The sequence below is a fragment of the Antedon mediterranea genome, chromosome 4 (assembly GCF_964355755.1).
Source record: "Antedon mediterranea chromosome 4, ecAntMedi1.1, whole genome shotgun sequence".
NCBI lineage: Eukaryota > Metazoa > Echinodermata > Crinoidea > Comatulida > Antedonidae > Antedon > Antedon mediterranea.
Genome location: NC_092673.1, coordinates 11,864,245 through 11,891,228, shown reverse-complemented (window position 1 = coordinate 11,891,228; position 26,984 = coordinate 11,864,245). Strand labels below are relative to the sequence as shown.

The window sequence follows — 26,984 nt, the reverse complement described above, 5'->3', positions numbered from 1 at the left end:
GTGTATTGTATTGCAATCTGACATTGTGTTCCCACTAGTAATTGTGGCATATAATTAAATGTAACGGATTAGCAAGTGCAACAGATGAATAAGAGCAGAATACAACAGCTTACGGTCCTAACATAAACAGAGCCAAGGTTTGCACCGCCGCCGCACATCATTATGTCGCCTTCATATTATTTAGGTCTATTGATGGTGTATGCCACAATGCGTACAGAATACTGTGCGAATTTCTTTAAACAATGTTCAAAAGAACATAAGTTGATATAACCCTAACATTTCTTTATACAGCATTCAGATTCAAAAGAGTATTCAATTAGTGTTGAACATATCGAGTATAATGGCATGAGGGCGTGTTTACACACAGGCTACTCTACTTTAGGTCAGAATTATTGCTATATGTTATTGTGTAATAATTTGTAATTTTAACATTTGGTTAATGTTACGTTTCTGAGTGAGTGATTACTTGATTATTAGTAATAATGCTAGTCGTTAAGAGTGTGGACAAAGTTTGTAACGTGTTTACAATTATCACCGTCCGACGAACAGGCCGACCATTATCAATTGTGTCCGTCACGAAGCTTAGCGAGTATTTGACCTTGGTCCCTTGAATACATTTTATTTTCTATCTTGTCAACTATGATTCAAGTTGTCACTATCACTTGCTGTTAGGCCTTGTTGCCCTGTGCTTCTTGGGCTCTCCTCCGAGAACTGATGGCGATTTCTTTCACCAGCTGTCAGCCCGAGAACAATGGATTTTGCCCATCGGTGTATCTCCATCACAAAGCACCGTTGGCAACACAGGGCTTTGCTTTTGTTTCAATTTGGCACGTGCTTACTCTTGAAAATCAAAGTTCAATTTACCTAAATAAAAATAGACTTCCCTCCAATCATCATGAAAATAAACGAAATAAATTCCGCAATATCTATTTGTATTTTTAGATTATTAACACCCGCTATTAATATTCTAAAAGTAGAAATCCGTTTATTGGAATATCTGCATATCATAAAATTAACTCTTTAGAACTATGGCCCTTCAATCACAAAACAAATAAAGACGTCAACAAAGCAACAATGTCACTAGTCAGACGATAATCGATCTGGATTAACTGGATCTACATTAATTAGTGTATTTTTCATTCAAACATAGAATTATTGTTTATTTCAGGAGTAGGCAAACGTAACCGTATTTTTGATATTATATTATTATTAGGAGCACTAGAGCAGGAAATATTGATATATCGCTCTTCCTTGGTATAAAACATAATACAGCATTTATGCATATATTATTTTTAATCCTCTCAGATATATACAGTATATGCCTACGGTAGGCTTATCAAAAAAGCGTTTGAAAAGTACTAAAATGATTTTAAATGTAAACATCAATATTGCATTTTATTATACAATTGAATTAAATTTGTGAACATAAAATCCACAACGTATAGGTCACACGACCATGACAGTAACAATGATGAGTGAATATGAAAAATGTATGTAGACCTATGAAGTGGTTTGTGTTAGCGATTGGTACACAGTGTACTCTATATTACTGTGTATGCCTACAATAATGCATATTATACGGTTATCCTATGTGTAATAGCAAATCAAATACTGTCACAGTAGTAAATGAAATATTTAATGTTTGTGTAAAAAACATAAATAAAAAATCAATGAATGACATTATGAATTTGGTCAAACAAAATGAAGAAAGATAAGGAGAACAAACAATACAAAAGAAATGGGTGTTAAAATGGTATATAGAAATAAAATAAAATGAAACATTATTGTTATACAGTTATATAGAAATATATTCTTTGATGAAATAAAAGTGGTACGTACACACAAGCTAAATAACAATAAGTAGAGGCAAACATGGTATATGTGACTGTTTAAACGATATGTAACTGATATATTAGGTAATGAATATAATACTGCATCAAAGTACCATATTATTCAATGAGAGATTTTAACATAGGAATATATCAGTTTTTAGTGTCTTTTAAAAGTAAGGACACACGGATTACATTTTATCAACTTAAAGTTATTTTATAGAATGACACGTTGCAAGTTATGAATATATATGAATGATCGATATATAAAAAATGCCCGTCAAAAAGACACAATAAAAACAGTTGTTAGTTTTTGCTACTCTGTGTATAACGAACTAGGCTACATTACCTGGAACACCATACGAAAAAATAACATAGGCCTATCTCATATTTTACCATCTATTTAACTATTTAGCATTCTGGCAATTTTAGGATATTCTCTTTTTCGTTAACATATAATGTAGGCTATATATGTAGGCTATATATGTAGGCTATATATGTAGGCTATATACAATTGTTATGTGTTTATATGCATAGTATTATTCTTTGTAAATATGTAATATATAAATAAATTATAAATAAAAGTGATCATTTCATTATAATTCATATACACTCTAAGCAATGCAAACATTTCACAGAAAACAGACTTGTTTTTTTTTTTTTTATCAAAGTGAAACTAATTCGTGACAGTGGAAAATGAAATAAAACAATGTTTACAGTTTAAATAATTTATATATATATATTTTAATTGTATATTTATTTTGTTTTCCTTCAAGATAATACATTATATTGTCCGAGTTGATTGTACTCATTATTTGTTGTCGATGACGCAACCGTATTAAATAATGTCAACTACATTCGTGAATATTCATTAAATATTTAATATTCATAGTAGGCGGATACATTGAACCAGTCAGTGACTACGGTTTTGCTCTCAGGAGGAGTGAAAACGCGGAAGAATACCTAGTGGCATATGCTCCACCCACATACGAAGTGTCAAGTGGTATGAGTGCGAGTGATGCCTTTGACTAGGACGTCGTCGATCGTCAGTCGTTTAAAGTCACTGTTACGTACGCGTACACGTAGATTTTTATCTGTCGATTATTTTCGCAGCGATTGTGTTTCTGGTTGTTTTCAGATAACTTGAACTTTCGATGATATAACAGCAATATTGTTAACGTTTGGATTACTAATACAATTGATTGGATTTGATCATTTTTACTATACTTGGTCGGAACCTGTTGTCTTTTTTTGAAGTTTTGGACTACTTCAAGACATTTTGTATTGATATTTGATTGAACAGGTGTGTGATGAATTGTTTCAGTGTTTACATTTTCTTTCAGAAGATTATTGATAAATTCATAATTTGTGCATGCATTATTGTTCAATTATTTATAGGTCAATGGGTGTGCTAGTTATAGAATTCGTTTATATAAACTACAGAAGATATGACATAATTCGTTTATGAAGGTCGTAAACTAGTTTTATTCATTTTACCAAATTACCTGACGTCACAAGTTGGAGAATACATGAAATCATGTTACGTGACTCACTTCACAATGTAAACCGGTACATAGGCCTACACCAGCATACCAAACAGCCATATATCCAAATATAATAGGCCTACACCAATTAATTTTTTTTTAAATTTTGTAGTTCAAATTTAATTATAGTAATTATACTGTTATAAACCATATTATGTTATTTATAATTATAGAGGAATTAGTTCCTCCATGTTTGTATTTATTTAGCGCCAAGGACACAGCAATTCATTTTGATTGTTTAAAATGGTCAAACAAGAAGTTAAAACATAGGCCTAACTTATTAATATGTTGTTACAATTTGTAATATTTTAAGAGTTAAAGAATAAATCTTGATTTTCAAGTTTGTTTATAACAATATAAACAAAACCTTTTACTTTTGCTTGTCGATAGGTAAATATAATATATTTAATTCATATTGTCTTTTCTAAGGGCGGTCAAAAACTTTACGGTTATAGGAACTTGTTCCTCAGTTTGTCTGCCACATTCTTGACCGCATCAAACAACATTAGGGCCTGTATAACGTTTCTTGTTTTTTTATTGTTAAAAAGTACCTGTTTTTCAATTACCAAATGCCTGTGCAATTTAATTGCATTCAGTATTATTATTATTTAAAATTTCCATTTATCAAAAAATCCATAGTAATTATTATAAACTTTTATTGCGCCAACGTTAATTATTTGGGCTTTGGATTCTGTGCTTACTCATTTGTCAAATGTAATGGGCTATGTTAAGCCTATCTATCGACTGTTGTTTAACATAAACATTATGTAAAAGCAGTTGAATCTCACACCCTGTAAGGTTTGTTGGTAATTATTGATATTCGTCGAACATTGAAATTAATGTTTTACTTATACCAAGCACTATCATCTTACTCTTGGAATCAGACTGGGTATCTATTGTACCGTTATAATAAACGTAGGCCTAATAATAACTGCGTCTTGTACTAAACATCTCCATGCGTATTTTAAAGATGTAAGATCATTGATTGTGATGTAAATTAATGATGGTTTGTGTGTTATTGATGATGAAAATGGTCACAAAATTGGTTCGATATTGTTTTATATACTGCGCCCATATTGCATTGTTTTTTTTGTTGTAATTTTCAGATTCATTGAGTATTGCAATGAAGCTAGAGGGGCAAAATATGACAGATGAGTATCCCATCTCACCACCTACAGGTAACATTATGTTATTTATTACGTGTAATTATTGCATGAGAATTGAATATTAAAGATACTCATGATGTTGGTTATCCGGAATAGCTTAAATGTCATTATTCCACTATTTATTTGATTACATCCCCTCAGATTGCATTAAAGATTTTACATTTTTTTTGCTTTAGATTACAGTTTTTTAAGGGAAATATTTTTTTTCTCGATCCATTTTTTGGTAAAAATGGCATATTCAACAACAACATTTTGTTTTTTTTTAGAATATAATATATAGTAATTTACCGTAAAAATTACGTGAGACTGAAACTACGAAATAAACAAAGCAACGTTAGAGTGGTAGCCTACAAAATATTGTTACTGTATGTGGATGGCCACTAATGCACAATAAAAGTAAAATATTGATATCAAATAATATTGATATCAAAATATTGATATGGTTGATAGAACACGTATAAATAATTATTATGACTTTCATTAAGAAACAACTTACCCAAGGCTTTAAATATTATGACATTGATGGATAGTTAACTTATTATATGCCATTTTATGTTTATTCTAATATTTCATCTTATGTGTGTGAGCACATAATAATATAGTCATGGGTATATCAATTTCTTATTTCTACGTCTTTGATCTTGAATTGTTGCACTTTGTTTATAAAATTTACCTGTTAATTATTAGATAGCTTATTTTATATCATACTTCGAAATGTTTCTGCGTTCGATTGTTAGTAATTAGTTTGTAATAATACACCATTACATTTTATACAGTGAAGGTAGTTTTGGACGAGGCTTGATTTTAATACAACGATCTCTCTCTCTGATTTTTTAGATCAGTCATATCTGATTGTAGGTATACGAAATGATTTACCCAATAAAAATGCAAAAATAAAAGGATTCTTAGGCTGGGCCAGTCCATGTTTGATCGTATGTTTTCCCTCAAAAACCCAAACACGCCCATGATCATCACCATCAAACAGTACGGTACACTAAAATAAGCGTCATCGTTACCATAAATAGTTTTACGCATATGTTAACACATAACGTCATTATCAGGCATGTCATTAGTATTATCGTTAGGCATCACTATTATCTTTGAACTATCGATGAATATTACCGAAAATATTAGAAACAAAAATGTGAAGTATAACTTTGTAATTTGTGATTACTTTGCAGTGAACGGCATGAAACTCACCAAAGAGGTGTGTACAGGCTGCCAGATTGCCATTGAGGATAGATACTTTATGAAAGTGATGGAAAATAGCTGGCATGAAAGCTGTTTACAATGCTATGTTTGTCAACAGCGACTTATTCATTCGTGTTTCTCACGTGATCGAAAGCTCTACTGTAAAAATGACTATGAAAGGTAAATGAATTTAATTGTGCTATAGTTAACATTGAAGGAAATTAAAATAATATGTGGATGGATAAAGATGATGAATATGTGGATGTTTATGGAGGGGATGTTGATTATAGGAATGCAGTGATGGGTCAATTTACAGATAAAAAGTAGTTAGATTTCATTGTCAAGTTTCATTGAAAATGGTCTCACTTACTCTAGCAATGTAGGAGGCCTACGTGAGTCGAAATGTTTTACCCATAAAAAAAAACAATTTTTCCAGATAATTAAAAAGTTACAATGTTTTTATTTAGTAAATGTGGGTTACTATATATAGCATGCATAATGCATGTGTCGGTTGGCGCCAAAACACTTTGGGTGTCGATTTTGGAAGAACATCCACCGATTTATCGAAGAAGATTTCCTGTTGCGATTACAGTATTGAGATGCACTCACTGTCTTGCCGTGATCTTTGGCTTTACTGACAAATAATGACTCTTTGTGTTACTACCGTGCCGTTTCACGTTTGTGAAGATGCTTAGCTCGAATCAACCTGCCATTCCACCTGCCGCTAAGCTTGTTATGAAACATGCACGCGTTCACATTTTCCTCTTCATAGTACGTCTTGTCACCCGCAAGGGTTATTGATGTTTGCTCTAAGCTAGATTTTCCCGCTTTAAAACAGTATCAATTATTTACAAGCAGACTTAAGCAGTAAGGATACAAACATTATCACCGTAAAATAGATATGTATATGTGTGCATGCCTAGAATTATCACGGGTGGTTTAGGTTTAACCTTTGTTTTAACTTAGAATGAAGCGGTTTGCGTAACAACTACACGCGTCAAGACCACCACCCGCGATATACGTACACTCTCGAATGCACGTGTTAAAACTACTGGCCTACTATATCTAAGTAGGCCTACGTCATTCATTCATTCATTCATTCTTTATTTAGCCTTTAAAATCGAAATACATCATGATCTTTGTAATTAGAAAAAAAAAGTATTCAAGCAAAGTAATACGTGGGGCATTTATTTGGCTGATAGTGCTATCCAACACTTTCAATGGTAACATTATGCGAATGCATGTGCCGCCAATTGAATTTGTAACATTGTATGCTGTGATACGATTGAGGTAATAGAATAAACACAGTTCGTCAGAATTGTTGCACGCGTGTTTTAAACAATTGGATACGCAAATTTAATGAAAGTATGGTTCTTTGTTGGAAGGCTAATGTTAACGTCTTTGGAAAATGTAGATCGATGGTTTGATGTTTCTAAATTAATCTATCGAATAGACAATGAGATAGTTTGTTTACCCTAAAATTGCACCCTTTCGATTATCAGTTATCAGTTTGGAAATTGTCGACTAGAAAAATGTTGGTCTCATAAAATATTATTCAATTTTGCAAAGCCTATTATACTTTTTCAGTTTAAGATTTTAGGCATTATCTCATAGTACTGTATATGCCTATTTAAGTGGGTGGTTTGTTTTCCAGAACTCAGTTTAAGGTTCTAATTAATTTCATTAATACCTAACTTAAATGAGTATTGCACGACCTAAGACTCAAACTCAAAACAAGTAATATAATTATTTATTTTCTTCGCGATTTAGATAACAATTAATTTGATTTTGGTGGTAAAACACACGTTGCTGCTTAGCGTTAAAAGCTTGTCTCCGTCATACCAGCTTTGCTAGGCCTGTGCACACCTTATACAATCGATTTCACTTCCTGCAAAAACACTTGTTAGCCCTCGAAGACCATGACAAAACAGTCCTTCCAGCTGACTAACCTACTCAGACAAGAGATCGAACTAAAGTAAATGCTTCATTAACGATTAAGATTTCAAACAAAAGGTTGTGTTTACATTACAACGCCGTTGGTTTTGTTTTGAACTTGCTATGTAAGCCGCTAGACTTACTTAAGTGTGAGTTGTCACTAAACGGCACGCGACCATAAACCTCTACCTTAATGTACTTTTGTTTTTATGCAATCAGTTATTCAGTCATTCCGGCATTTCAGTAAGTAGGCTAACGGAACATGAATCCTATGAAAATAACCTATTAATTAAAATGCAGAGGTAGAATTTCAGCGCAGCAAATGTAATTGTTTAAAAACAAATCTAAAGAAGATTTGTAACACAGATATTCACGACACAATATATATCATTATACATCGAAATTCGATAACTGCACTAAGGTTGATCTGGCTGTGTGTCGATCGTTTTCATTATTTGGACCTTATATTTAATTCTGTTTACTCTTAATCGCATGACAGTATTGGTGTGTTATCTGTATTACAAATGTTTTATTAGATATAATCTCATGTATTAACTGAAGTCCGTAATTCCTGTATTCCACATTGATCTCACACACGTATAGTCATTCTAATACGTTTAGTGGGCAAGTTCTTTCCTTTCTTCAACGCAAGAAAGACTAATTACGTGGAAAAGTTTTTACGATTCACATTAAATGTATCTCAACTGAAGACCGAATAGTGAGTTATCATATATAGAATTTCATAATCGATTTTTAGTAGGCCATACTATATTAACGACAAAAAATTAATATAGGCCTAAGCCATTGCTTTTACAACATCACTAAAGTCTATTTTTGGTATACATAAACCTATAAATAATGGCAGCATAGTGCCATGGGCACGTATTGAACACCGTAACTTATTAAAATATAGGCCTAATATAGGTGAAGCGTTTGAATAAAAATTACTGAAAAGTTTATTAAAAATGTCAATCTTAATATTGCCACGCCATCATCCATCGTATAACTAAATGCCATTTAAATTCTTTTATTTTTCAAAATGGGTGAATATTGTTTGTCTTAGAAAGGCGTTTCTAATTTGTGTCATTGACTTCAATAATTTCTATTCATTCATTCATTTTCTGTTGTTTTTCCTTTCCCCTTCTATTATTTCCGCGGACTTTGCACTCGAGTCACATAAACTTCCAAAAATATTGAGAACCACAACCCTGAAAATGTTGTATCAGAAACGACTTTTTTTACTCTTCCTACCAACAGTTGAGTTAGGGCCGTGAATTTATAGCTGACGTATCAATCTGCGTTGTTTGTAGAAGCTACACTTGTGTAAATTTTAGATAATATTGTTGATTTAGTGTTGAAATATTATCCATGAAATAATAGTACAATCGTAATATGGTGTGTATAGGCCTCACACAATTTCTTTGTGTCAAATTCTAAAACACCGCATTACTATTCATTGATGATGAATAATAAAACACCTGTAATACTAAAATGTACAACTCGTTACGTCGACAGCTATTGTTGTAAACATTATTATATCATTTTAGTAATAGTTCTATGCATAGTGGTAAAAATTAATATTTAAAAAATTAAATAAAACTACAGCATTTTAGTTGTGTTTAGTACCTCCGCTAATTACTAATGACACCACCACCCCACCAACATAATTCGCGACACTGCCTCGATGTGTCCCATTTCTATAAATAACAACATAATTTGAGGATTTATAATAATAAAGTTCGTTCAGTGATGACCTTTTCTAACCCCCACACGTGTCTCTCGTGTAAATCCGATTTCAGAGGCGTTAATTCACCTGGAACAATAAGCAAAAACATCCTTTTATCCCTCGAGTTTTCTGCCTAGGCCCGCCAAAATGTTCAAAGGGAATATCAGTGGGTATCCACGGGGACCGTGCGCAATGATGCGCGTAGCCTATGATGCCCGGTAAATCATTTGCTAGAATCCGGTGATTATGTGTTTGACAAGCCTCACTTTAGTTTACTTCTTTTACTGATGCTTTCGTCACTGAACTGCATCCAAGTGAAGATAATTGTGATCTATTGTAAACATGTCGCACGTTCAGGTTTTATGTCGAGTTGAGTTAATAGGGCTGTCGAGCTTTTTTACTGCAAGTTCTTAATGTAGAATCATGCTGATGTGTTTAGCAGTGGATTGACCCAGTACATTTAATCAACATTGGTCCATAATAATAGTCCAGTTCACTTTGTATCTTCGCTCCATCTTCATTCGAATTACTTCGACAACGGCAATAACATTAATGAATGGTAACAACATAAATTAATATAAGAATAATTCCTATCAGTTTCTCACTAAACTCTTTAATGTCAAAGTTACTTTAGTCTGGCAAAAAATTCAAATTATGGTTGTTAATTTTCAGTGCATGGGTAAAAATCATAAACTCATTTCTAAAATATTCCAAAATAGTCATTAGTGTATACGAATGACACACATTAAGGTATTTTATGGTATAAGGTTTAAGAATATTTGTTGCGTTATCACGTTATAATATTAATTTAAAAGGACGGCGAATAGTAAAAAAATTCTTGTTGGCATCTTAAATAGTATACAAAACGACTATTTTGTTGTTATGTTTTGTATGTTGAACTCATCTACGATTTTATACTAAGAATGAAAACTGTGTTTGTTAGATGTATTTAATTTTGTAGCAGCATTACAAGATATTTCTAAACTACGCGTCTATGCGTACTTTTTGGAACTCAAACAAACCAACTGATACACACCAACAGAATTCTTGACTTGTTTATTAATAATAATCCATAGGCCTATTGTTCTATCTATTTCTATTTACTTACCATGAGAAACTTAGCAGATGATGGACTATTTTGTACCGTGTATTGTCCCTGATGCTATATTTAATGTACGGTACCCATCCTGGACCTAGCGATTATGAGCAATGATAAGAAAGACGACAACGTAGAAAGGAAAATTGACTGTTACACTGTGGTGAGATTTACTCTTCCCTGTTCTATGATTCAAACCGATTTAAAGGATATATAAACACTCTTTACCTTTTAAAATTTAATTATAATTTAGCTTTTGTCGATATTTATGTGAACTAATTGACAAAAATTTGTCCAAAAAATAAAATAGTTTGCTCATAAAATTAAAGTATACCACATGGAGCAAATTTAGATAATTTAATTGAAGCAGTTGCTGTTTCAGGATAATCTAAATTGCAACAATAAATAATGTTAATTAAGACATGTTTTTTTAATTTTTTTGTTGTTGTAAATTAACTTTCGGGTTTTAAATATTTTTAAAGTATAGACAAATATGCATTTTTCATATATAGGCTAAAACAAAATAAATATAAAAACATTTCATTCTAGAACTATAGAATAACCATCTATGCTTCCTTGGATGAAAATGATATTTTCACACATCCAATCAATGATTAATAAGAGCAATAACATCGTGACAATACAACGATTTTATTGTTTTTATTTATCATGACGTCACTTGATTGGATTTTAAAAATATTATTTTTTTATCAAAGACAGCATAGGCCTAAATGATTATCCTATAGTTCTAGAACGAAGACCTTTCTAATTTCTTTTGTTTTATGTAAGAAATGCATGCTATATATTTATCGTCGATCGTTATCGTTATCATCCTAGTGTAAATGGGCCTTAAAGGTTTATAGTACGTTTCACTTACAAAAGAGCTTAATTCCTAAATCAAGTGTTGACTTTCTGATCGGCCATCTTTCAACTGTTACTAAACATTATATCCTGACACAATGAAACATGTTAATTAACGTTAACTGAAAGTATTGCTGTTTCTCTATACCATACTAACTAACTAACCCGATATTCCATGCGAATCGATTGTGTACCTATTATTATTATTATTATTATTAGTGTTTGACTGTGTTTGCAAATCTCTTCCGTTGTGTCAATTTATAAATTATATTTTTATTATTTAACTACTGTTTTATAGGCCTATGCTACTACGGTACACACAAAAATCGTTTAAACGTTTTGTTGAAAATCGAAATAAGTTCAGGGACTAGTCTTTAAATGTATAATTATTTTTTGGAAACGGAACTCTCAAACTAAAGTCTTCCAAAGCTATTATACTTTCTCATGTCATGAATTACTGATACAAGTGGAAATGGAAATAAATCAACACCATTCACTGGCTTAGATCACGGCCTCGTGTTGTCAATACATCCCATGAGTGTGACAAATCGAGAGAACCCTTATAATGATGACATGGGCCATAACCTAACAAGGTGTTAAGTGTTCACCACTTTAACGTATCAATTCACCAAATATTAACTGCGACCTTGGAGTTCATAAATTTGTCAAAAAACCAATACCGGTATATAGTTTTGTGCAAAGATGTTCACTAACATTAACAATGAGCTATGAAGAGCCAGTCTGTCTTGCTTGTGTAGTTAGTTATCAGTCAAATCACTTAACGTGGACGACGTGATAGCTATTGTAGCAAGAATTCTGCCATGTTTCGACCCTTCGGTTATTTCAACAATGTTTATCAATATTATGTACATTATCTAAATAGTATTCAAGAATACTTCAAGAATAAAACAAAGAACAATATACAAATAATATAAAATAACAGAAATAAAGTGTGCCCTCATAAAACAATAAGACATGGTATGGTACACAAGTACAAACAACATTACTAAAATTATATATAGAGATATATAAAGATGTATAAAAATATGGTATATAAAGTATATCAATCAGCAATCATTTGAAACATAAAAAAATTAAGAATATTTAAATTATATATTGGTTAATGTTGACTAACATTCTAAAACTACGGTACTCTACAGCTCTGTTTGTATGCGCTATCAAACTAGTTTGACAAAAAAAGTGTGCCCAAATATAATAGTTATGCTTAAATATGGTAGTGATGTGACATAAGTAGGTAAAAGGTTTTAAAATTAATCAATCAATCAATCAATCATTTTAGGCTGGATGATGGAAAACTTTCTCAGAATTTTAAAACGTAATAATGTACAATGTTTTGGTGTAAACACTACCGATAGAAAAACGTGTTAATTTTCATGCTATCTGGTGGATTTGTACAAATTAGATGTGTGGGCTGGGAGTATGTTGTGAGCTATTAAGTTTTTAACATTTCAGAGTATGCACAAATGATATAAACGATTCGAATATGGACAACAGGGCAACAATGTACTGTACTGAACAAAAAATGTACCGTACTTTTGAAAATATCTGTTTTTTACATGGTTAATTTTGTATCAATCTTCTTTCTACAAAAATACAGCATGTTTTCATTTTGCTTATGTGTTGAAGAATGTTGTCTGAAGCGCATTGAAGCTATGGTTTACCTGTACGAGGTGCAATAAAAAGCGTGATATTTATAGCCCATTTTGTTGGCTGGCTGAAAAAGTGTATATAATACCCAAAATACATTAAACTAACTGTTAGGAGTGGGAAGTTTGTCTAGGCCTATGGTACTAATTATTCTGTCTTTCTCTTTAACAAAGACCACAACTAAACACGACACACGATTTTCAAGTTTGAAATTATTTTTTTAGAAATGTGTATTTCGATCAATTTGCTTGCCGATTGATTTTATAATACTCATGTAGGCCTATATCAAAATAATTTCGTTAATTGACAAACACTTTTAGAGGTGTATTATTAAGAAAACTTCATATCTAGATTAACGTGTTATACAATATTCACATTTTAAACTGTTAAGTCTATTATGTATTATTCAATAATTAAACGAACAATTGTAAGTTTAGAGAGTTAAAATTGTGTGTGCCCATCAACGGAAATGAATTACACGAGACCCATTGAATGAATACTTGTTAATGGTTGTAATTTTTCACCTAAACCTGTCTATTGACTACCACATAAAAACTCTCCTAACCACGAGTCTAAAATTACTAGCTGTAATTGGCTAGCTACGTCGATGATATTACAATTTTGTCGAGATAATGTAGCCTGCCCGTCGTCTTCAATCAATACGTCCTCCTCTTACAAGCTTGCCCGTTTTTCTTATTGCTACATTAAACACAATCGATAGAGGGCCTAGGGCATTCATACAAAACACGGCGGCGCGTGGACAATCGATGGGGACAAGCCTAACACTTGCAACCAACTGGAAAATCGCACTCAAATACCGTACTATCAGATTTCCGACGTTTATTGTAGTGTGTGTTTGCGTTTTGTCCTGTTCGTAATTTTGGGGACTGAACCAACCGCTTGTACCATATTGTATGATAATCGTCGAAAGTCATCTGCGTGCATCCGTATGTCAGTCGGATCAATGTTACAATAGTAATCAATAAATTATCTAAAATTGTACATAAAAAAATCTGCAGTGTAACGTTATTAAACTGAATAGTAAAAGTTGTGGTAGTGGCATTTTAAGTATTCAAAAATAATCAATAGGATTTATTTACTGCATTATACAACACAATGCCAAAAAATAAATGTATTCGGACATAAACTCGAATAATGATAAAAATGACTGACATTGGAAACGAAATACAAATTATTAAAAATCGCTACAAATAATATACGGCTCTATTAAAATTTAAATCGCCGATGGTTACAGTTATCTCTCTCTCTCTCTTAGCGATAAAAAAAACCATTTTTAACATTCATAGCTATCTATTCAATCTGTGCCTTATGCGTTTTTGGCAATGATTAAAAAACTCACACAATGTGGGTAACAATAAAATCCATCAGCATGTGGCTCAAAAATAGAATGACAGAATGTACACATAATAATAATATTTCGAACGCTCGTTTCATTGTATCAAACAGTGGAGTAAATATTGACGTGGATTCTTTACTTTCTTTCTTTACATACGTTAGATACCAGATTAAATACGTCGAGTCTAGCACTGGCTATTCTACCAATAGTAGTTTGTTTTACGGTTATTAGATATTGATTTTTTACAGAATACAGTCACGTGCTTTTTCAGTCAGCAGTTTTGTGTATTGAAAGCAATTTTTCATTTTCTTACTGATACTAAATAGCTTTATTTGTCTACTATCATATAAAATAATAATAGAAATTCTTCTTAAGATTGGCAAATATATTAGTACGATAAAAAACAGATATAGGCCTATAATTATATATAGGCTAGGCCTATAAACCAAAACATTTAAATATAGAATACACACCTCGTTTCTATGTTTCATCGTTTATGATGTTTTTTTTAAAAATACATATTATTATTATTTAATACTGTAGTACACAGTGGATTATGAAGTTAAGAGATGCCGGTTGCAAAAATACTACAATATACTGTAACTGTAGGCCTATTGATATAACGAGAAACAACCATGCCTATACTAGTTATATTGATTTTAAAAGTTTTCAAGTAACATGATTAAATCAAACTTTTTACAATTATTAAAATGTATTGTGCTTTTCGGTTATTTTCTACTATAGACTCTATACATTTAGGCCTATTTTAAATTTGATTATTTGAATGGTTAAAAAGCCATGAATCTTCATAATAATAGGCCTACATAATCCGATGATAAACAACATCGACTTATGCAGTCCTTATTACATCGTTAATGAACATTTAATTTGAAATGAAATTTTTGCGTTGGGGAATGCTTCGTCAGGCGGCACACGAAAGACAGAGCGTCGACAATGATTATATCACTAACTATGAGGTTCATTAACAATAGACAGGTTTAAATGAAATATATTTAGAGATTCTTTGTGCTGAAGGCATCTTTTGCAAGTTTAGTTAATCATAGATTATGAATAAAAAAAACAATAATTTTGTTTCCAACAGTTGTTTAGGCCTATACGTCGGAATAAATGAATGAATTTGTTTTAATTTTATAATTAATGGTAATTATAGTATTATCATCTTCAATATTATCTACTATCTTTACCTGCCAATATTGAGTTACCGATGTATTATTACTAATTTTATATCAAACTATCAGTAATATTGCTATACCACGAACATAACTAGGTATATATCTGTAGGCAATATCACGTCTCCCCCCAATTACAGACCACTTTTGGGACCAATGTTTTAGTATACAAATAATGCACAAGGCAGAGTGCGTTAGTGGAGATGCGGCGCACTCGAGGGTATTTACAATGGTGAGACATGCACAAATATTGTATAGGCCAAGTACGAACTTAGACTGCATTATTTTTTTTATAACATGGGTTTATTTTTACTTACCTTTTTGAGTGAATACGGCAAGTAGGCCTACCACTCTACTCGGCGACCAAATCACCGCCTAGTCTAACCTAGCCTAGCAAAACCAGAAATGGCAAGATGTACAAGTGGTGTGTTTGTGGTTTTTTTTTAATGGACCGCGCTGTAGACGACTGGTTCGTACGTACTCGTATTAAATCGTGCACAGCCTAATCTGCTATACGATATACATGCAGTGCTGTTATGCTTTTTTTTGCTGCGCACTTTTTGCACTCCAGTGCATGATATAGTATAAAACATAAAGAACGCACACGTGACTCATTTCAGCGCGTCTGATTGGCTATATCCTTGAACCCATGTTATAAAACTGAATAAACTTGTCACATCAACATTTTCATGTCACGTGATATCTGTATTCGAATTAAAACTTCTTGTTTAGATAGAGCACATAGCACGAAACGTTTCTCTATGGTTAGAGTTACTTTTGTCTTTTTTAATATCCACAAACCTTCAGACTTTTGTGTGATCATGAATAATATTGTTTCATGATTGAGGTCTATTGTGTGGCGTTATTTGTCCGCTTGATCGTAACTAACAACACGCTGCCAGTCATTCTCGTGTTTGCTGAATTGGAATTCTAAGGAGGCAGAATTTCTCATTTCCTGCTACTCAGCGTCAATATATTTGACAGGAAAGTGTCTAATTAATCGTACCTTATGCGATTCTCTATGTAAACGAGAGATGAAATCTGAGCTTCAGCAACTTTATTGGGATTAGCTTGTTGCACAGCACATTCGGTGATATAATATTATAGAACAAAAACTCTTACACAAATCATGGAGGAAATACATAATTCCTCCTTACAAACATATTGTATTAAGTAATTTTCTATACAATATAGTATATAAATTTTTATATTTAAACAAATTAAATAATGGAATTAAAAATTCACGAAACATATACCGTATTTATTTAATTTTATTAGACTTGCAATACATTGAATTACAAACAATTAATGTTAGTCTCCGAATAACCACTGAAGTTGTAGCTTTAACTTATCTTTCTGATTAAAAGGTTCAAGTACCGTAAATCTTCTAATAACCATGGGTTATTATTCTTTTATTGTTTTTTAGGGTGGGTAATCAATGAAATACATAGCAATAATTATTATTATAATAATTGTTATTATTACTGTATAACTATCTACACAAATTGCATACCGGCCTGAAGAAACTATCAATCCATGTTGATGTTAATATAGTATTTATAAGTAACCAGCAGTAACCCATGCTCCGCACGGTCATTTGGATGAGTAGGCCTAATTATAATAAAAGCGCACTCTTCCTCGATAAAAGTCCTCCTTATTTAAAAAAAAATTGTCAAAAATAAAATTCCTTCACTTTGAAATATCTGTAAGCTAAAAAATGAAATAAAAGACGCTAAAGAAAAATTTGGATTTTTCGTTATGTATTATTTGATATTTTGTTAGTTAATTCTGCTCAGAATTAGTGGTCACATTAAAAAAAAATAAAAAAATGACTTAAATCGAATGAAAAACACGAGCTAAATCATACAAATGACCTCACATTGCTCATACATTTTCCGTAATATTTGGATTCGTTTTGTTTGTGTTTATTTTTTATTCATTCACACATTTTTTTATTTCATGATATTTTTCAATTTTTTTGTAGGAGTTTTTTTTTTACTACTTTTATAATTAAATTGTTGTCTGGTTAAGCGGTGATACTTATTATTTACACATTTCGCGAATTCGAACTCGAACGTAGGAATCGATATCAAGGCGTTTTACTCACTGTTCTAGTCCTAGGCTTATTTTGACAAATTATGAAAATAAAAACAAATTGTATCAAGAATAAAATTCGGAACTATTTACGGCCTTTGATTTTGTTATACACTTTAAAATATTATATGTAAGCTAAAAAATGAAAGCAATACTGGATAGGCCTACTTTTGACTGCTCAGATTTAACGAAAATAAAAGACGCTTAAGAAAATTTGTGCTGTGTAAATTAGATGATGCGCGAAAGCACTAACGAAAGTATAAAATACCAAACTATATTATTATTATTATCGTTGTGTATTAAATATTTGATACATATAGATAAAATAAAAAAGTTGACATAAATCGAATGAATATTGCTGCGGAAACACGAATTGTTAAGTTGTTGTTGTTCAACAATATACCGTATCAAACCATTTGGAATCGTTTTGTTTGTGTGTGTTCATTTTATTCATTTACATTATTTATTTTTAAATTCAATGGTTTGATATTTTGCAATTTGTTGTGTGGGAGATTTGTTACCTATTTGCTATTTGCAATTAAATTGTGGTCTAGCAGTAACCCGTACTCGACACGGTCTATTGTTATATTATAATTCGCATGGCATGAGTACAGTAGGTATAATAAAAGCGCACTCTTCCCGGCCCCTGACAAACTATTAAAATAAAAAAATTGTCAAGAATAAAATTCAACAATTTACGGCCATTGATTTTGTCATACACGGAGTATTCCTTACTTTAAAATATCTGTAAGCTACAAAATAAAAGCAATACAGGCTATGGGACTTCGTGCTGTGTAAATATTAATCTAGGTTGCGCATCAGAAAGTGACAGTGCATGAAGTCTGTAAATCAGTCGGCAGATTAAAACATTTTAATAAGAAGTATTGGAATATAAAAAAAACTACAGCTTCTTACGGACATTGATAAAAAAAAGTGTCGAAATTAGATGATGCGCTCGGACACAAACTTTTAAATTTTGGGTGTATTTTTCGTGTATGTTTTGTGGAAACACGACACCCATTTGAATTTGAATTCGTTTTATTTGTGTTTGTCTTTTTTTTCATTTACATTTTTTTTTCAATTCTATTTTCCAAGTTTGGTATCTTTTTTGCTACTTTTGTTATTACATTGCGGTCTAGTTTTGATTTTTTGATTTAAGCGGTGATATTATTTACACATATCGCGGATTCGAACTCGAACGTACTAAGCATTGATTTCAATGGCCACGGCGTTTTGGTCACTGAGCCAAACCGAAAAATCACTCTGTTCAAATATTATAGGCCTAGGTGTAATCATGGAGAAATTTGCATGGTGTGTAATTAATTAAAACTTCAACTTCATTCGATACGGTTGACTGGCTGCCGAGACTAAACACTGTATTAAGTTGGCGGCCTGACATGGTATTTGTAGATCCCGCCATGGCGGTACACAAGAGAGGAGGTTGCGTAGTTCATACGTGACGTAACAACTCAAGAAACACGTCAAATTAATGTTACTTTTTGTCTTTTTTTTTAGTGTTATCCTTAAAATTCAGGAAAGTGACATAGCCTATCGTGTGCGGCCCCTCAATAAACATCAGTATGCCAAATGTGAGCACGTACCATTCGGCGGCTTCGGAAGAGAAACGTAAAATTACGCAAAAAAATTAATAGCATTAATATATAGATAGAGTACCGTATGTACCACAAATTTGCTTTCAATCCGTATTGAAGTATCCGATGGAAGAAATGCATTATATTTTGAATAACGTGCACGTTTAAAATAGAATAATATGCACAGTACCATATTGGTTTGTTAAAGAAATATAAAATACAGTAACTTTAATTACAAATAAAATGGTCGAAAGTAGGCTAAATAGTGCAATGAATATGTTATTTATGAAACATTACTACAGTATATTAATCTAATGAGCATGATTCAATTATAAAAACAGCTCAAAACCTGTAGATTTAACGTAATAGATGTAATTGAATTATTATTAAATAAGTAACCATTTCTGAATACTGTACTTAATAATATTGGCTTAAGTCGCAAAACAAATTTAATACAGCTTATTGGATTACGTAATGTATGCATATTACACGGCCTAACAGTGAGTTAACCAAGGTTTGATTGATTATTGGAAAGTGTTACTGATTGTGTAATTAAGAAATCTCTCAGTATCGTCATCTCTGCTAAACGTTGCTGTGTACAGCTCGTAATAAGTACTCATAAGCATAATATCAATAATAGGCACAACAACGGACAATCTTTCAGAAATAGGATTTCCATTTAGTGAAAAGATTTGAAGATCGTAACAGTTAGTTCGTAGTACAAAAGATCACTATTTAAAACTCTTATTCTAAAACCATATACGCACTTGCGTACAGATTAGCGGTTGTTAGAGCACACCTCCAGAGTTTTTACAGTGTGATTACACCATAACATACAGCAGTATAGATTAGTACAAAAAGACCTGAACAAATTACATTTAACATTCTCATAGGCCTACATACTAAAACGTCTTGTGTTACATCGAATGCAAAGAGCTCGATAATGGCAATTAATGTAATCAGAATCTAAATTATTCCGTGAAAATATGTCCTAGAAGTCACTTCATTGAAATAAGATAATAATATCATTATTTAGCATAAAATTAGATACCACTTTCCCATGTTTCTTCTTTGGAGAAAAAAACATACAAAACAGATTATATGCGTTATACCATGGAGAAATTATTTCTCCATGGTTAGGCCTATAGATATAACATCACGTTTTAGACCCTAATGCTCACATATTTTACCCATATTTTTAACCCATAAAAAGATGGAGCCATAATGGTCATGTCATCAGCATAACTTAAATTATCTAGGAAAATATTTGAAGTTCCACGCACCACATCCACTAAGTGCAAGGAGTAGCCTCAGACACAATACGATTCAAGTATTCACACTTTGATAAAGAATCCGAAAACAAATAAAATTCAAAATAGTATGCGCCGAAAATCATTAAATTCCGAGGTTTCTAGTCCTGTACAATTCAGGTTTTCCTAAACTTTTAGAAGGCAAATACCAGGACTTACAAAGTCTTCGTTCTGGGCAAACACTCGTCCTCTCCCATCCAGAATATCACGCTTTTTATAGGTAACTTAATCATTAACTAAGCAAAACCTATAACCATGATGAATGTTCTGCATGCTTATTTGCAATAATAGATTTCCATTATTTAAAAATGACATTGTTAAATAAAATATCCCTAATTTAAGGCTACAGTTTTAATTACTATGTTAAATTAACTGAAAATAAAATGTTGTGAATGTACAACTAATATATATCCAAATAATGAGATTACAGTATGTGAAACATTTCAACTTATTATTAAAGTTCATTTTATATTTTTATTATTTATTTATTCGGTATAATAAAAATACAGCCAATTACAAAACGACAGTCAAGGACTGAAAAGAATTGCATTACATTTTGATGAATGTTGTAATAAATGTTTATAAATACTAAATTTTACTGACACAATTATATTTCCAATTGTTGATTAAATGTATGTGCTATATGAATATAAATACATTACGTGAACTATCCATATCAATGGTGGGAAATCCTTTACCTGTAGGCCTACCATCAGGTCATTATCAGTAATCCTCTACCCTTTACCCAAAAGGACAGGCCTACCTGACAGTGGTATGAAGTAAATAACAGGATTTATATTAGGGGCCGAACAGGGTGGAAATACACAGAAACTTAAAAAACAGTGTAATGTACGGTACGGTACCGATCGTTTCAATGACTCCAATGGAAATAAACCAGAGTTATTGGTTTTCTTGGAAAATCCTGATCGAAATAACATTTACTCGCTCTTTTATGTATCTTTTTTGAATGTTTAACAGTTTTTCAAATATTTAAAAAATTTTTATACGGTTTTATTATACGGTTTTAAATATTCTAACATATCTTTATCATTGTTTCATATGTTGTTTTTAATACTGTTTTATTCATGAACATTTTTACTTGTATTTTGATCAAATAAATGGATGAGTGTGCGTGCGGCGCTAAAGTAGTCTTTGAGGGCCGTGTATTGTTATTATGTAGTCCTAGCTAACTCAGTCTAAACATTTTCATGTTATTTATTTTCAGACTTTTTGGAACTAAGTGCAATGCATGCACACAATCAATTCCATCGCATGAACTAGTCATGAGAGCTCTATCATACGTCTACCATTTGCGGTGTTTCACTTGCGTCATATGCGACACTCAATTGAAAAAGGGCGATGAGTTTGTTATAAAGGACAATCAATTATTTTGCAAACTGGATTTTGAAAAGCAATGTGTATTAACTCAGGTTAATTCTCCTGGTAAGTTTAACAATGCAACAAGATAGTATGTAGGAGATGGGTATAAAAAAGCTGCTTATAGTCGTATATGCCTAAGAAACTATGAAGCGGACAAGCCCTAGCCCTAACAGACGATTATAAAAAATGTGATACATGCGACAAGTATTGTAAAATGTTAATTATTTATTGTATAATCAGGTGCAGTAAGCGATAATGGTCATACAGACAGACGGGGCATACCAAAAAGACCTAGGAGTATACTTACAACGCAACAACGAAGAGCATTGAGGGCGTCGTTCGACATTTCACAGAAACCGTGTCGCAAGGTATGGATAGGCCTTAGGTTCTTTTAAAAATTCAGTATGTGTACATAACATCATAAACCCTGGCCGGCTATTTTGAATTTTCTGGGAAAAAATTGTAGATGGTAAAATGTTTAACGTCCAAGTGGCCGATTACTGTACGCCGATACACATCATGAAGTATATTTTCTTCTGTATGTAAAGTGTCGCATTGGGATGAAGACATGACGTGTTATATTATCAAAATATCGGATCAATTGAGTTACTATTTTTATTAATTCGAAAAGAATTATAATCAAAAAAATATTTGCAGCCTATAAAATACGTTTTCAATTATAGATGCGTTAGTTTTTTTAAATATCACTCAGGAAGGGCTAGTTTTGCCCGAAACTTTTTAACTTTTCTTTCAATTTTTTTGATAAAATAGCCTACACTAAATACAGTGTATACACGTATAGGCCTACTTTCATTATTTGCATTGTAGTAATGACACCTTACGATTTCTAATCCTAAATATATTTGATAGGTACGAGAGTCTTTAGCTGCAGAAACTGGTCTAAGTGTAAGAGTTGTACAAGTTTGGTTTCAAAATCAAAGAGCTAAGGTAAGAAACCGTTTGGCGCACGAAATTGAGTTAAGTTTTAACTTATTAAGCGTCTGGGCGTGTTTTCTTCTTGAATTACCTTGAACTGTAGGACTTTGCCTCTTGATCTTTCTTGAGAACTCCTGATTTTGTAAATGGGCGAAATTTTAAATGGTGATCAAACCAGTTGTTCTCTAAACCAGAGTTTAATTTATGGAAGGGGCGCAAACAACATCTTGCGGAAATGAGTTCCAATTCTCAACTACACTTTGCGAACTACGTTGTTCGTGTGTCCCTCTTGATCATTCTTGAGAATGTCTCCTTTCTTCTAATCTTGGTGGGGACCACCTTGATAACTTTAAACAATGACCTCGCGCTTTGTAAAAGTTATCGCTTTTCTATGTAATCTATATTGAATAATGTCAGCTCTTTTCTTCTGTAAGCCAACGTTCGTAGTTGAAAAATCTTGACTCTTTCAGATCAGATACCAATCGAGTGGATCGCTGTTGAACATGTCCAAGCAAATTTAAATCTTTCTGGAACCCTGGAATCCATCATATTCCATTTTAGGCTTAATCATGGATTTATAGAGACAGATATAACTTTTTCATCTTAATACTTGAAAGATCTTTTTATTTCAAACAACACAAACTTGTGATGAAAGCGAAAAATTATTTGAGTGAATGTGTGAAAACACATTTTAGCGCGACTCAGAGCCGTATAGGGTCATTCCATGCAAAATCAACCAGTGCTCCATGGTCATCATCTCTGATTTGCTTTTTTCAGTTGGAAATACATAATGGTTCTAAAGTTACGAATGTTTAAAAATGTGCCACACCTACCTCTATTTTTGGTTGCCATCAAGCACTCTTTAAATATGTTAACCTTTTAATCAAGCATTAAATTTCAATATCAAAGACAAGGCTGTCCAGGCTAAGCATTGTCTCTCTACTTTCAGAATATGTCTATTAAACTAAAAAGGGGTTTCACATTTTATTTTAAAAAAAAGCAATCTTTTCCAAGTAGACTATAAAACACATCAAGGCAAATGTGATTTAATCAACTGTAGTGTAAATACAATTATAAAGCTTTTCCTATTACAGATTCAGAAATATTAGAAAGTTAGAAAATAATAATTCATTTGTATTTAGATGAAGAAATTAGCTAGAAGGAACCTTAGTGATAGTGATGGTAATGGACAAAGGCGCAATTCAAGAAATCAGAACAGAAGACCTTTGAAAGATAAAGATGAAGGTATGGTAAAACCAGTCCCTCATTTTTTAAACAGTATAATTCACTTCTCATATCGGTAGTCATCAAGTATAACAAATATTTATCAATAAATTGTAATGACAATTTAACAGTAGTAACAGGCAAAGTATCATTTCCAATGTTTGTTTGATTTGGACACTTTCTTAGTTTCCGGTATATAGGCTATATATACAATATTACATTTATCTAACCAATAATTCAATTGTCCCTTAATAATGGGTTTTCATGAAAAAGAACAAAAAAGAAATATGCCGAAATGAACACTAATTGTGAGAATTGAAACTTTAGCAAATATAATGTAAAATATCACAAGATTAAGTTCAGCATATTAAAATCTGGATTCGCCAAGCTTAGCACACATATAGCACACAAACAATGGAAATGTGGTGATGTTAGGAAAAAATCAGAGTGTAGGTGATTATGGAGTCAAGTTCCTTGTATTTACAGTACAAATTAAAGTATGAGAAACCAAGATTTGGCAGTATTTTTATTTTTTACAACTTAAACTTTTAGTTATATCCCTATTTTTAAACTTTATTTTAAGAAAGGATAGTTTAGAAACAATATTTTTCAACATGTTTTGTATGGGGCGAAGGAGAAAATACTATAATAAAGAAAAGAAAGAAGATTTTTGAATATCTCAAACATAAAACACACATTGCTTTTCTACAATAAACGTGAGCACTCTGCACATCCGAAAATATATGCAGGATAGTAAATCAGATAGTAAATCATCTATACCGACCAAAATAAAATATGAGCCAACTTTAAACAACAATAAATGCTATATAATATCGTGTTCCCTATTACAATGTTTCAGTTTGTTTTAAGTGTATTTTAATTAACGTATTATAGATGATTGTAATGTATTGTTAGTAGGCCTGCATTTAAACAGAATGTTGTTTTCCAAATTTTTAGATGGATATTCACAAGATGAGCTTAAAAGTGACGATGATGATTTTAGTTTTGACGAATTGCTTCAAACGAAGTATCCAATGTTACAATCTGATCTCGCAGGTTTCACGCAAAATTCAATGATTGGTCAGTTTCAGGATTCACCAATTTCACATCATCCTGGAAATAACATGCAGCAAAGCATGTACCCTGCACACCCTGAACATGAGATGTTTCAGCAGGAAATGCATTCACCAATAGAAGGCACCCTCGATGAAGATCTGATGACAAATCGCGCACAAGTTCCTAATAATGATGGTAGTCAAGGTCATACAAATATTAGCAATCCAATAGATAAATTGTATTCAATGCAGGATTCGTATTTCAATGCAGCAGAATAATTCATTATATAATTGTATAATAAGTATCAAATTTTCTCAACCAAGATAGCAAATTTAAGGAAAACTCTGAAATGATTAAATCGATCAATATATCTGTCATACTTCTGTTCTTCGTTAACAATGTTTTTATTTGCCTGAGATGAACTAACATAGGCCTGTTTAATACTTGTTAATGTCTGTAACGAACATTAATGTTGTATACTTTTTTGAAAATTATGTGCTGAAACTTTTAAGTTTATAAATATTCTACAAAATAAGGATAATTATATATTGAAGAATTTGAATACCAGAAAGTTTTTATAAAGAATGATATTATTAAAGCGAGTACAAGTTGTGATACTCAGCCATTCATTTCCATTTTCATGTGCAATTTAGTAGTAAGCCTATATGGACCATGTGCTATTCTTTGTATTTATATATGTAAATATCTGTAACTCGTTGTATAGTCATATTACTACATACTGTTCATATAAACAACTGTAGGTCATACTCCTTTACAATGTTGTAAGTTGGGCCATATTTATTTACAATAACTTGAATTTGGATTCCAAATAGTGGCTAAGGGACATTTTTAATCTTTGTTGTATCAAACATTTAATCTTCAAATAGCTCAAAATGATGACGGGTGACTTTTACATTTTTAAAGTTTTTAATTACAGTAATTATAATTTATTTCTTTACAATAAAATAACACAAAACAACATGATCAGTCTTTCAGAATGGTTGTGAGACAGAAAGATATATTGTTCCCCTAAAAAAATGATTTTTTTAAATGTTTTTGTTGAATATACCACTTTGATCCATAGTAATAAATAATAATTCTATAATAGTTATTCACTTCAACCAAAATTTGGATAGAAAAAAAAAAATGATTTACCTGCAAAACTGTAATTTAAAGCAAGAAATAGTAAAATTGACTGGAAGTTGATGGTTTTTGGTTGAATTGACAGTTTTGTATTTTTATAAATGATAACATAATTTGTTTTTTTTCTTTCACAGAAGTGATTAACTTTATTAAATGGCCGATTCAAAGTTTTTTTTTATTATTAATCTTCATTTTTCAGGTTTGGGGGACAACACATCTTTAAATGAAATTCATGTGTATATAGTTTTATGTTGTACGTTTCCAATGGTGCATTTTTTATAATAATAATACATATTTGAAATGCATTATGCTGTACAGCAGAATATTAAAGCCACCTTATATAGTTTACCGGCATAGGCCTATTTGTATTTTTATTTATTTATTTTTTTTTTGGTAATAAAGGATTTGCAAGAGTAGTAGATTTACTGTTTTGTTCTTCAAAAATGTACAAACTATCTTGTTTAGTTTAAAATGAACAAATTATTTATTAGGTTAATTATTTTCTATAAAGAGGGATACAACTGATGGTTCTTGAATATATTATGCTATTGTACGTAGTCACATTCAATTTAATTAATAGTGTTTCTGTATAAATTACTATAAAATTCATATTTATTAGGAGAAAATGCCAAGCTTTTATTTAATATTACATTTTATGTTTCCCATATGTAGTAAGTCAGAATGTT

General features: G+C 31.6%; 1 protein-coding gene across 1 annotated transcript; it reads left to right on the top strand.

Moving 5' to 3' along the window:
• The first annotated feature begins 2,887 nt into the window (after positions 1 to 2,887).
• On the top strand, positions 2,888 to 26,932 carry LOC140046634 (LIM/homeobox protein LMX-1.2-like). Its single transcript, XM_072091328.1, has 8 exons — positions 2,888 to 3,132; positions 4,480 to 4,551; positions 5,721 to 5,910; positions 21,785 to 22,002; positions 22,180 to 22,307; positions 22,810 to 22,887; positions 24,018 to 24,120; positions 25,057 to 26,932. The coding sequence occupies exons 2-8, from the start codon at positions 4,497 to 4,499 to the stop codon at positions 25,431 to 25,433; spliced, it is 1,149 nt and encodes a 382-aa protein (XP_071947429.1). The 5' UTR covers positions 2,888 to 3,132; positions 4,480 to 4,496; the 3' UTR covers positions 25,434 to 26,932.
• Positions 26,933 to 26,984: the final 52 nt, after the last annotated feature.

Bases quoted from the DNA above. Each gene is read 5' to 3' on its own strand.
- LOC140046634 (XM_072091328.1), top strand. From the start codon at position 4,497: ATGAAGCTAGAGGGGCAAAATATGACAGATGAGTATCCCATCTCACCA. The intron at 5,911-21,784 runs GTAAATGAATTT...ATTTATTTTCAG, and splicing joins TGTAAAAATGACTATGAAAG to ACTTTTTGGAACTAAGTGCA. The intron at 22,888-24,017 runs GTAAGAAACCGT...ATTTGTATTTAG, and splicing joins TTCAAAATCAAAGAGCTAAG to ATGAAGAAATTAGCTAGAAG.